At 48.4% G+C, this 12287-nt stretch overlaps 1 protein-coding gene across 1 annotated transcript; it reads right to left on the bottom strand.

Moving 5' to 3' along the window:
* Window positions 1-6926: 6926 nt before the first annotated feature.
* On the bottom strand, window positions 6927-9947 carry LOC119342185. The gene is made up of 2 exons (XM_037614028.1): window positions 9717-9947; window positions 6927-7724 (listed from the first exon to the last, which is right to left on the bottom strand). The coding sequence occupies exons 1-2, from the start codon at window positions 9849-9851 to the stop codon at window positions 7395-7397; spliced, it is 465 nt and encodes a 154-aa protein (XP_037469925.1). The 5' UTR covers window positions 9852-9947; the 3' UTR covers window positions 6927-7394.
* Between the last annotated feature and the right edge of the window lie 2340 nt (window positions 9948-12287).

Below are 12287 nucleotides of genomic sequence, written 5' to 3' on the forward strand. Positions count from 1 at the left end.
TAGATAATCTCATAATTATTCGCTTTTCTATCAATTGCTCGACCGTAATTTTTTCACGCACCGTAATACTTATGCTATCTTGAGAGAAGCCACTGGTGAAACCTATGGCCCCCGGGTCTATCTTTTATCATATAAGCTTCCAATCTACTTTTATTTGCATCTTTACTTTTCCAATCTATATTATAAAATACCAAAAATATATTTATCTTATCATACTATCTCTATCAGATCTCACTTTTGCAAGTGGCCGTGAAGGGATTGACAACCCCTTTATTGCGTTGGTTGTGAGTTCTTTGTTTGTTTGTGTAGGTGCGTGGGTCTTTTGAGGAGCCTCCTACTGGATTGATACCTTGGTTCTCAAAAACTGAGGGAAATACTTACGCTACTATTGCTGCATCACCCTTTCCTCTGCAAGGAAAACCAACGCAAGCTCAAGACGTAGCAGAGCCTCCTACTGGATTGATACCTTGGTTCTCAAAAACTGAGGGAAATACTTACGCTAATTTGCTGCATCACCCTTTCCTCTTCAAGGAAAACCAACGCAAGCTCAAGACGTAGCAATCTTCAGGTCAATCCTCTCGGCCCTGAGGTGTCTCTTCTCATCCTCCAGTTTATCCCGATCCTCAATGAGCTTATCCCTCTCGTCCCTAAGCTGATTAGTCTCCTAAACGAGCCAAACACTCTCCTCGCGTAGCTCTTTAATCTCCCCCTTTAGATCATCATTTGCCCCTTGCAAGCTCTTGATGACATACTCATAAGTGTTTAAGAATTCATTGTTGGCCATGTCCACATCGCACACTGACTCGTTGTTGCCTCCAGAATTGGCCATGACCTACAAACACAATGCGTATATGATCAAGATAATATGTATAGAAATAATTAAACTAGATAGCATGTATAGAAATAATGGATTGTGACTATATTTGCCACACTATTTTGCCACACCTAACTTGGAGCATTACTTTTGAGCGGAAATTTTCTTTGGAAACTCAACTATTTTGCCACACCTAACTTGGAGCATTACTTACGAGTGGAAATTTTCTTTGGACACTCAACTATTTTGCCACACCTAACTTGGAGCATTACTTACGAGTGGAAATTTTCTTTGGTGAAAAAGCAGTACACATCAGATTCCCCCCAAGATATTTATGGATTACAAACAACAACTCAAACACTTTGTTTCAGAATTTAGATGCTTCCAAAGATGATGACTTAAAAAATATATCTACCTTAATTTGATTGACATATTGCATTTACAATTTCTATAGTTAGTGCTAACCGAAGATTCAAAAATATAACTACCTTAACTCTAGACAACTAGAGCACATTGTCACTGCCTAGCAGTGATGAACCCAACGATGCAAATAAAAAATACAATGGCAGTGACCTACAACAAAAGAGGGAGGGATGATATGCTCACCTGGGTTGGTGTTGGAGATATGCCCTAGAGGCAATCATGTATGATGATATTTCCTATGTGTTTATGAATAAAGATAGTCCTTGGATGTAATCAATGATACTTATTGGCAAGTATGTGACTTGTTTGTGAGATCATGTGTTGTATGATACATCCTAAATTGTCCCTAGTCGCAAGTGATGTGTGGACACACGTCGGACTAGACTAGCATATGACACGGTGGATGGCTTGGTCTCACTAGCCATGGAGCATTGGATGCTAACCGGATAATATGGACTCGGAAGGGTCTGGTCGGATAAGGCCTGAGTCGGACAGACCCAACCATGAGACGCAGCGATATGTCATCTGTGAGTCTCTAGTACAACATATGTTCTATGTCCTAAGACCTGAGCTGGCGCATGTACTCGGGATGGTGATAGACCTGCTTTGGGCCGACCAAATGCTACTCCGTGACTGGGTAGTTACAAAGATAGGTTTCGGGCTTGTCCAGACCCATGATGCGAGACATGGTCGAGCAAGATGGGATTTGCCCCTCCGATCAAGAGATATATACTCTAGGCCCCTCGTGTGATCCGATTAGGATAAGCATGGCCATGCGACAAGGATTATGAGATAATCCCATTTGTGGTCGGCATCACTGGAACGAGAAAGAGGTCGGGCTAGCACAAGGACAACAGACTCGCCTTGAGCCCGACAACATATATCGTGTGGCAAAAGGAATGGAAGTGTGATGTACAGGTTCACCTAACCAGCTTCATTGTCTACTTGGTGGTTGGCACGCCTTGCTAGAGGCCGCTACCAGACGAGCAGGTCAGAGGTAATCCGACCTGCGACCAAGGTGACTTGATTCCTAAGGGGTCGCACGCTTAAGGAAAGGAACCTGTGAGGCCGGATCGGACTCCACGAGTAGATGTGATCCTACTCGGACCCGGATCCCGGCCGAACAGATTTTGGGCTTTAGGGTCCGTGCGAGGCCCAAGTGTTGAGCCCACGACGGACGCCTATATACAGTGGAGGTGCGGCACACTCATTTGGTTGATCGCTTCGGCGTTTTCACTAGGGTTTGCATGTGTTGCGAATAGCCACCTCCACCCGCCGCCGACTGGGGTTTTCTATATCTATATGAACTTTTGGCATTGGTTTCACATCAAGGCGGCCCATGAGGAAGCGACAAGCCCGGTAGGCCCTCCCTGGGGGGAGGGCGCGCCCCCTAGGCTTGTCGCGTCCTCGTTTCTCTTCTAGTCCTTCCACAAAACTTCAGGGGTCTTTTTGGTCCATTAAAAATCACCGTAAATTTTCAGCTCATTCCGAGAACTTTAACTTTTGCACAAAAACAACACCACGGTAGTTCCGCTGAAAACATCATCAGTCTAGGTTAATTCCAGTCAAATCATACCAAAACCATATAAGATCATTGTAAACATGGCATGAATACTTCATGACTTACAGATACGTTGGAGATGTATCAGCCATTAGCAAGTTGGCATTGGTAGGGATCCCCCTGGAAGGTAGGGATTTTACTTGGAGCAATATGCAAGTTACACCTTTGATTGAAAAGATTGATTGGTTCTTCTCTTCTGAATCCTCGACACTATCTTACCCTAAGACAGTGGCTACATCTCTAGCTAAAACAACTTCAGCCCACACTCCTTTTGTTATAAGGATTGGGACATCCATACACAAATCTAGAATTTTCAGGTTTGAAAACTTTTGGCTGGAGCACTCTGATTTCAAAGATGTGGTGAGAAACATATGGGAACAGTCAGGTCGTGCCAAAGCTATATCTACTAAATTCAAGAGATTAAGAAAGGGCACCAAGATATGGTCTAAGAATCTCTCAGGTCTTAAAACCACTATCAAAAACACAAATGCAGTGATCCTATTCCTGGACCATCTGGAAGAATATAGAGGGCTTACACCAGATAAAAATTGGGGCAGAAGTATATTGAAAGTTCACCTGGAAAACATCCCGAAATTTCAGAAAATATGTTGGAAACAGAGAGCTATTATAGGGAACATTAAATTTGGTGAAGCTAATACCAAATACTTTCAGGCCAAGGCAACAATCAAACACGGGAATAACTTTACAGTAGTACTCCAAGATGAGGTAGGAGTGGAAGTACAGCATCACACAGCAAAAGTAGCTATCTTATGTAGAGCATTTAAGTAGAGACTAGGACAAACTACAACAACTGAAAATCCTTTGTTTCTCCACAATCTGTTGCCACACTCAGGCACCCTGCATGTCCTTGAAGAACCTTTCACACAGGCTGAGATTGATGAAGTTGTTAAAAACATGCCAGCTGATAAGTCACCAGGACCTGATTGATTCAATGTTGCCTTTTTAAAACACTACTGGGATATCATAGCCCCTGATTTCTATAAATTGATTGATGATTTTTATTAGGGAAAAGCTAATATACAGAGCATCAACTACTCCTTCATCACCCTGATCCCCAAAAAAGGTGCTGCCCTAACTCCTGGAGATTTCAGACCAATATCACTCTCAACTGCACCCTGAAGATTATAACCAAGCTGCTTGCTACTAGACTGCAGAAATTGATGCTTCAAGTGGTCCATGTAAATCAATATGGTTTCTTGAACAATAGATGCATTCAAGATTGTTTGGCTTGGTCCTATGAGTACATCCACCAATGTTTTCAATCCAAAAAGGAAATTGTCCTCCTGAAACTAGATTTTGAGAGGGTATTTGATCTTCTGAACCATGACACCATTCTTGAAATAATGACAGCCAAAGATTTTGGTAGCAGATGGATCAACTGGATTAAGAAAATTTACAGTACTGGCTTCTCTTCAGTCATGCTCAATGGCGTGCTTGGTAAACAATTTCTGTGCAAAAAGGGTGTAAGACAGGAAGACCCATTGTCACCTCTAATATTTGTGCTTGCAGCTGATCTCCTGCAAACTATGCTTAATATTGAACCACCACTACAGCATCAATTATGCCCCGATTTTCCAGTTATACAATATGTTGATGATACTCTACTGGCTTTACCTGATGCCCCCATACAACTACAGCACATAAAGAACTTGTTGCTCCATTATGCTGCCTACATTGGACTTAAGGTGAATTATTCCAAATCCACCCTGCTCTCTAACAACACTCTAGAGAATATGATGCACTCTAGAGAACATGGGCTTACCACACTATGCTATTCTAAGCCCAAAGTGGAGGATTTCTCTCCAATGCTCAAAAGAATCTCCACCAGTGACTCTCAGGTTGCAATACCCTTCTTTCTAATGGAGATAAGCTCACATTGGTGAAATCAGTCTTTTCCAACATGCCCATGTTTTCCATGTCCACCTTGATGGTCCCTAAAACAACACTTAACCAGATCAACTCCTATTTGAAACACTGTCTATGGCGAAAATATGGCTTTGAGGAAAAGGGATGGCTTTGATTACATGGGATAAAGCTTGTATGCCCAAATCACATGGAGGCATAGGTGTGATTAATGTTGGTGTTCATGACCAGACTCTCTTAATGAAATTCTTGAACAAATACATGAATAAGGAAGACACTCCTTGGGTCAAGATCATCTGGGAAACATACTACACACAACACCTTCCCCATGAAAGGTCTGTAGGCTCATTCTGGTGGAAAGTTGTGCTCAAGCTACTTCCACACTATAAAGGGCATGCCCTATGTGAACCATGTATTGGAGACACAATTGCTTTTTGGAGAGATAAATGGCAGGGTCAAGAGCCCTCCCTCAGCTACCCACACCTCTTCTCATTCCGCAATGATGCTGAGGTCACACTTCAGGGTGCACTGGCACAACCCAACATTGAAGATATGTTTCAACTCCCACACTATTAGCCCAAGCATACCAACATCTTCAGCAACTTCAGATACAACTATAGAACAGAAGTCAATTGACAGGGAAAGACAAATGGACATACAAGTGGAAACATGGCAACTATTCCGCCATCAAGATGCACAAAGCACTCCTGGGACCCAGCATTGCCCATAAAATCATCCAATTGCTCTGGAAGTGTGCAGCACTATTGAGATAAAAATTCTTCTTTTGGTTGTTGCTCTACGACAGAATCAACGCCAGAAATCTCTTGCACAGAAGATCCATGTACCTGGAGAACTACAATTGTGTCATCTGCCATGACCAATCTGAAGAAACCCTTTTACACCTATTTTGGGATTGCAACTTTGCAATTGATTGTTGGAATAGGATCCTACCCAACAGAGTCGGGGGCATCTCAAGCTATGATGAGATATGCATAAGGCTCAGTGAATTACCCCCATGATTTTGCCCTTCACGTCATCATTGCAGGTTGTTGGAGTGTATGGTCCATAAAAAATGACAAGATCTTTTGAAATGTTGCATCTCACACTATGAGCTGGTTACACTACATGAAAGAAACATTGACAACTACTGCATACAGAGCTAAACCAGTCAATGCACAAAAGATATAGTCCTAGATTGATGCCCATTTGTAATTTTTTATGATGATGTTTCCTAGAGTTGGTATTGGTTAGTTTTAGAGATTTTTCTTCTGTTATCTGTACATATTGATTTTAACTTAATACAAAATTAACCATAGAACAATTGTTCTATGGTACATGTATCAAAAAAAAAATTGTGTGCCGACCTGTCACCGTCCGCAGACGCGTCCGAGCGTGTTCGCTGACGTTTGAGGCCCGGATTTTGCTAGTTGTGGTTGTAGATCCTGTTAGTTCGGACGGTTGTGGACGGTATGAGAGGTTCACGTTGAAGATGCCGTAATATGCACCCTATGACATGTCTTCCGTACATGCGTGCACTCGTTGTACAGAAAAGAGAAAGTGATAAGAGGTCACATGCCGGAGGAGTACATGTTTTTGCTAGAAACCGCATCTATCGAATGTGCAAATGCATCAACCTGGGGAGTCGCATGATTGTTTGTTGATTAATACATGGTGCGTCTTCGGTCTTCCAGGACTACAACGACAGCCATTACGCCACTGGCCTGCCTCTGCACAAACCGTTGTTGTCACGCGCACGGAGCGGCGCCGCATTTTGTGTCGCGGCGCACGCACGGAGAAGGTCGCCCGCCACCCCGGGGATTCGCCCTGCCGGCCACGCTTCCATGCATGCACTTCACAGCCGTGCGCCTCAACACCCCCGTTACTGCGTGCACGTAACCAGTCTGTACATCCATCCATGCCTCCCCGACACCGGTTGACCATGGCCCAAATCATCCAGTCTGTACTCCATCGATTTCGAGCTGGATGTACTAGCTACTCCGATGAGGAAATATCTGGACAAGATCTTTAGGCGGAGCCCGACGGCGAGGCGCACACCCCGAACCAACAGCCACACGAACTCCCAAACGCAATCTCGCCAATCCCCATGCTACACGGAGGGGCGGCGCTGCAGCAGATTCCAGATCTATACATGTTCCAGGGCCTGCCAGAGATTCCATTCCACGGACGGGAACGGGATCCGACGGAGAAAACAAAACGGGACGCATGAGCCCAGCACGGCAGCACAAGACATCAATCATTCCTCGTTGCATTTTCTTTAACGGAGCAGCAGTACATTAATCTTACAGAAGAAAAAAGAATAGAATAGAGATTACAAAAATCAGCCGAGGGAGCCACGGCACCGCCACATGCGCGCCAGCTTTACTATACATACAATTCCATTCCATTGTGGGGGCAGGAGGTACAGTAGTACCCTAAAACACTACGTGCTCAACTGCTTATTATCGGTGTGGTGTGCCCCCGGTCCCTCCCCTGCGTGCATCCCTAGGGCTCACATTACACATTTAACTAACCCTGGGAGCAACAATGGCTTATTTACCATATAACAGTAGTAGTAGTAGTAATACACAATTAAGCATATTAATTTAATTTAATTAATCCAATCCCCATTTGAGAACCCAGCACTGCCTCTCTGGAGCTACTTAATTAGTCGGCCATTTTTTGATTTTTAGAGTGCATTTTTAGAGCAGATTTTCAGGTACGCCTTTTAGTAGGCGCGCCCGCTGTGACGCCGGCGTCGGCCTGGGCCTGGGCCTTGGCCTTGTGCGCGGCGGCCTTGGAGCCGCTCCAGTTCCTGCCCTTCCTCTTGGGGTGCGCGGAGCCGGGCGTGGACCGGGGGATGAAGACGCCGGTGCCCTTGCTGCCGCACTGCTGCTGCTGCTGCTGAGGTTGCTGCTGCTGCCACGTTCTCCCGGCGTCGCCGGCGCTGTGGTTGGCGCCGTAGCTGGCGGCGTGGTGGAACAGCGTGTAGGCCGGTGGCGCCAACATCGACGGCACATGGGGCGCCATGGACATGGAGAAACCCTGGACGATTCCGAATCAAAATCGCTAGCTGTTAGCTGTTGCACATGATGTGATGCGATGCGATCGTGCATGCATGTAGTATGCCCAAGCTTTATTAACTTGCTTATTAAAAGAAAATTAAGAAAAAATCTGGTGGCCAATAGCTGTATAGCAGGAGGCGGCAACTAGCTAGCTAATTAAGGTTGCTACTGAACTCATGGCAACTTGCGTGCATGCAAAGATTTCATCTCAGCGCTGCTCGATCTTGTCACGTAGCAGGGATTTTATTCTTTAAAAAAATAAAGTGCTGCAAACATCATATTTGGACGTAGAGAAAAGAAAAGGGGAGGAAACAGCAAGCATGCAGTACGAGTCGCATGATGAAGGGTTTGTGTGCAAGCAATATGGAGTAGATAGATCGGAGGCTAAGCAAAAGTCCAAAGCAACAAGGATCACTTGGTCGTATGCAACATGATAAGTGTTCGGACGATCGATTCTACTCCTACTATACTAGTTAAAAACAATTGATTCTTTGTCAATCATGCAGGGTGAGTGGTGACCGGGCTACTACTAATTGCCACCGTCTACGTATGGGCGACGGTAACTAATAAACTGATTACTTAACCGGGCGGTTAAAAGTAGTAGTAGTAATCTTTGGAGCGGTAAAGTACGTGGTAATTACGCACCGCATGTTAGAGAGAGGGACATGTGCGGCGACGACGCGGATCGTCTACAGCCATGTGTACGTGGGGTTGCGTTGCGTGGGAGGGCGTACCTTGCAAGCTTCTACTTCAGGAATGGGCTAACGAGAGGGACATGTTTCTTTCTTTGTGCTTCTGACCATGAGTGAATATCACTAAGTGCACTGCACGTCTGACCCTTTCCTGGCTAATTAGAGCATCCGGGTTAGTAGAGCGAGCAGATTAGTTGCTCTCTACTTGTTCTATTCCTGCTCTCGCCGGGAAAGGTACTACTCCTGCTGGTTAAGGTGATGCCAAGCTCACTTGAGAACTTAACACAACAAAGAGTGCTTCTCACACACAACTCTTTCGGAATTTCGGTGGAATTAATGCAATCCAATCCAATCCGATCCAAGCAGGTTCTTTATTACTAGTAGGAGGCTTAAGCAAAAAAAAAGGCTTTGTCCGCCGTGGCAGAGGGCCTTGGGGCCCCACCCCCGGAGCAGGATTTGGCAATGGCAACTTGCAAAAATGGTCAATTTCACACAAAAGGTGCTTGGTTTCCTCTAAATGCACCGGCTGTCATTCACTGACGTGCGCACGAAAGGTACATCCATGCGCGGCCATGTAAACTCCTGGCTGGCCGATGCTTATCCATCAAAAATTCTGCGCGTAAACAAAATTCTGCGCGTACGCTCATGCAACTGGGCCAGCGACAGGCAGCCACTCGATCCCCGGATCCACGCCACGGCCATCTTAATCAATCACTTATTAACTAACTGGTACGTATAATCCACAGCGGGCGGTGTAAGTGTAACAACAACACATAGCGCCTGCGCACATGAGGATGCTAAGTAGGAGTAATTATTAGTGGGACAAGACGGTTGCTTATACTAACTGAAGAAGTCTTGACATGGTTGGAGACCACGAACGACATGGCCGCTCATGCATAAGTTGCCTTGTCTTCTTCGGCTGTTCCACTTTTAATCAGGGGAGGGGAGGGGAGGGCGAACAGAAAAGTATGGTTTGGTGTGATTTGATTTGATTTGGTCGTGTGTGCAACTGCAAGCGCAACCATGTCATGTGGTCGTGCTAGCCGCAACTAATAACAGGTACAAGTTGGTACAAGCGCCACCAACTAACTACAATCGAGGAGAGAAGCTCCTAGCCAGCCAGCTGCAAGAACCCAACAGAAGCAGAGCTAACCCACCCGATCGATCGAGCAAGCGAGCGAGCTCAGTAGCTCACCACACACGACATGCATGCCCAGCGGCGGGAGAAATGGCAAGACAGAGCAGTAATAAGCCAGGAAGCAAGTAAGTAAGCAACTCACCGGCGGGAGGTGGACGGCGGCGGGGAACTGCGAGGCGGCGAAGTCGGCCTCGTCGTCGTCGGTGATGAGGAGCGAAATCCGCTTGCTGAGCTCCGCGAAGAAGACGTCGTCGTCAAGCTGCATCTCCACCTCCATCTTGCTCCTTCTCTTTGGGCTGAGCTTGCTTGCCGGAGTTGGAGCGGTTGCTTAGCAGCAGAGGACGGACGGAGAGGTGGAGCAGGGGAACAGAGAGGCTTGGTGAGCTCGGGCGCAGGGGGGCGCTTTAATAAGATTTTTCCAGGGCAAGCTCCCTCGGGGCTGGGTTACGGTGGGGCCGGTGGAGCAGTTGGCCAATCCCTAGTTGGAAAGGTCGTGGGCCCCACGAATGTGCGGGCGCCTGCCGCACACACAATCTGGTCTCTGCGGTGAGGTGCGCCCCACATCATCGCCGGAACACACGGGGGCCCCGCTCGTCAGGCACGTGGAGCCGTTTGGTTTCTCTACTACATTACTCCGCTACTCCGACCCCAAAGGAAAGGGAAAAAGGAAAAGTAACCCTGCTCCAGGCACGAATTGCGGATGGGGGTAGCTACGTGCGATCACGGTGACGATCGAGGAGCTAAGCTACTGGATCCACTCTATCCGTTTCTGTTTCTGGTGAGACAGACGGACAGGGACGACGGATTGGATGGGTTGGACGGGCGGCGCTCCACGAGTTCGAGCCGTGATCGTTGCAGACACCGTTCGTTGTCGAGCGAACGGTTCCAACGCCGAATCCATCCGCACAGTGTTTTCATTGGATTGGATCATCGGAATCCCAGGAATGAAGTCTGGATCCGGTGACGCCCGCCAGGGTCGCCGGACGGGCGCAACCAATCCTGTGGCCTATGGGCGCGAGAGAAAGTGACGGGTTGTTTATTAGTATTATTATATTAATAATTAAGCGCTGCATTATCTATCCTTCTGCTGGATGGAATGGAGTAGAGGATGAGGAGGCTCCGGCGCCGAGTTGGCCACCGAAGCCAGCCGCATCGCGAAATCCGGGCTTCACCGCCGCATCGTCCGCTGGCTCTGCCCGCCTGCCCACATGGCCGCCACGGCCGCCCGTCCTCTTCGGCCTGTCAGTCAGTCCCCGGACGCCGGGGCCCGCCAACCCTTTCCTTTCCTTTCTCTGCACCTGCGAACGAATGAATGAATGACCGCATCCGCATCAGCATTCAGCAGGCAGGCTGGGGCTGTACTGTGAGCCGGGCTGATCCAAACACAGCACGATTCCCGAAAGGCTGGCCATGTCGCGCCCCCCCTCTCTCTCTCTTCCTAGCCGTCACGGCAACTCCTAATCAAGCGCATCGCGTCGCACTAAACAAGGCATTTAAGTACTAAGTACACCGCCAAATCGCATTTAGGTCTGCAAATAGTACCGTACAACTACTACTGCTGCTGCTGTTTTGCAGCCGAGGTGGTGGTGGTGGTAATCATCATGGGAGTGGAGAGGGAGATCCATTCCAGGGGTCTACAGAGCGGCAACAGTGGTTCCCATCATGGGCCTGGGCAGGGGTTGGCCGCTGCCCCTCGGTTCCTATCCGAAACCCCCGGGGGATTGGATCGGATCGGATTGGACGAACCACCTAGCCAGCCAGCCAGCCACCGAACCGGCGCCGATCAAAGGCAGCGCGCGCTCCACGTCCTGCTCCTCCCACTGGGGCTGGGCCGGGTGGGGGCGGCCGTCCGAGGCCACTCGCTGCCTCCGACACGCATTCTGTTTCCATGTGCACGTTAACCTCCCTTGAGTTTTGATCAAGTTTTGGTGCGTGCGTACGGCCACGGGCGTACGGCGAGCCGTTTTTGGACGGGAGGGAGGGGAGGGGCGAACGACTGGTGATGCCGCGCGCGTGCGCTTGTGTGGCTGCGCGCCGCCCTCCTCCCCCGGCCTGTGGGTGGGGCCGTGCTCCGACGCCGACGTAGGCCTTTGGATGTTTGCGCGGCGGTGGCTCGTGTGGTGGAGTAACTTGCAGCGCCGCCGCGGGTGCCGACGGGCGACAAGTAGGGGCTGGCCCGCCGGCAGCTGTGCACGTTGTGTGCAGGCTGTCAGTGACGAGCGACCAGCTTGGGCGAACGTGTGCGGGCTTGCGGCTTGGCTGGCGCTGGCAAGGAGTAGTAGCAACACAGGATGCATGCGGGACTACCTACCTGCAAGTAACGGTGCGTCCGGTTGGCTTGCCGTGTGCCGTGTTGGGATTGTGAGCAGTCGGCAGAGTAGACTTCGTTCAGATTGCTGGCGAATACTGTATACTCCCTCCGTCTCAAAATAAATGTCTTGAGCTTAGTACAAATTTGTGTTAGCCAAGCTGATCCAAACACTGTTCAGTAGCCTAGGAGAGCAGTAGAGTTCCCCTGGTATTTTTGTCCTCTTTTCACTGTTGGTTACGGCTCTGGCAGTGGGAGGAAACGGGGTCAACATCGTCAGAGACGGCGACCCCCAGGGTGTCGACTCAGTCCACACAGGATTCACAGGCAACGAATACATCCTAGTAGTATTAATTTCGGTCCTCTTGCTCAATCTCGCGATCAGCCAACTGAGCTTCTCCAGGA

This window comes from Triticum dicoccoides, chromosome 1B (genome assembly GCF_002162155.2).
Source record: "Triticum dicoccoides isolate Atlit2015 ecotype Zavitan chromosome 1B, WEW_v2.0, whole genome shotgun sequence".
Lineage (NCBI taxonomy): Eukaryota > Viridiplantae > Streptophyta > Magnoliopsida > Poales > Poaceae > Triticum > Triticum dicoccoides.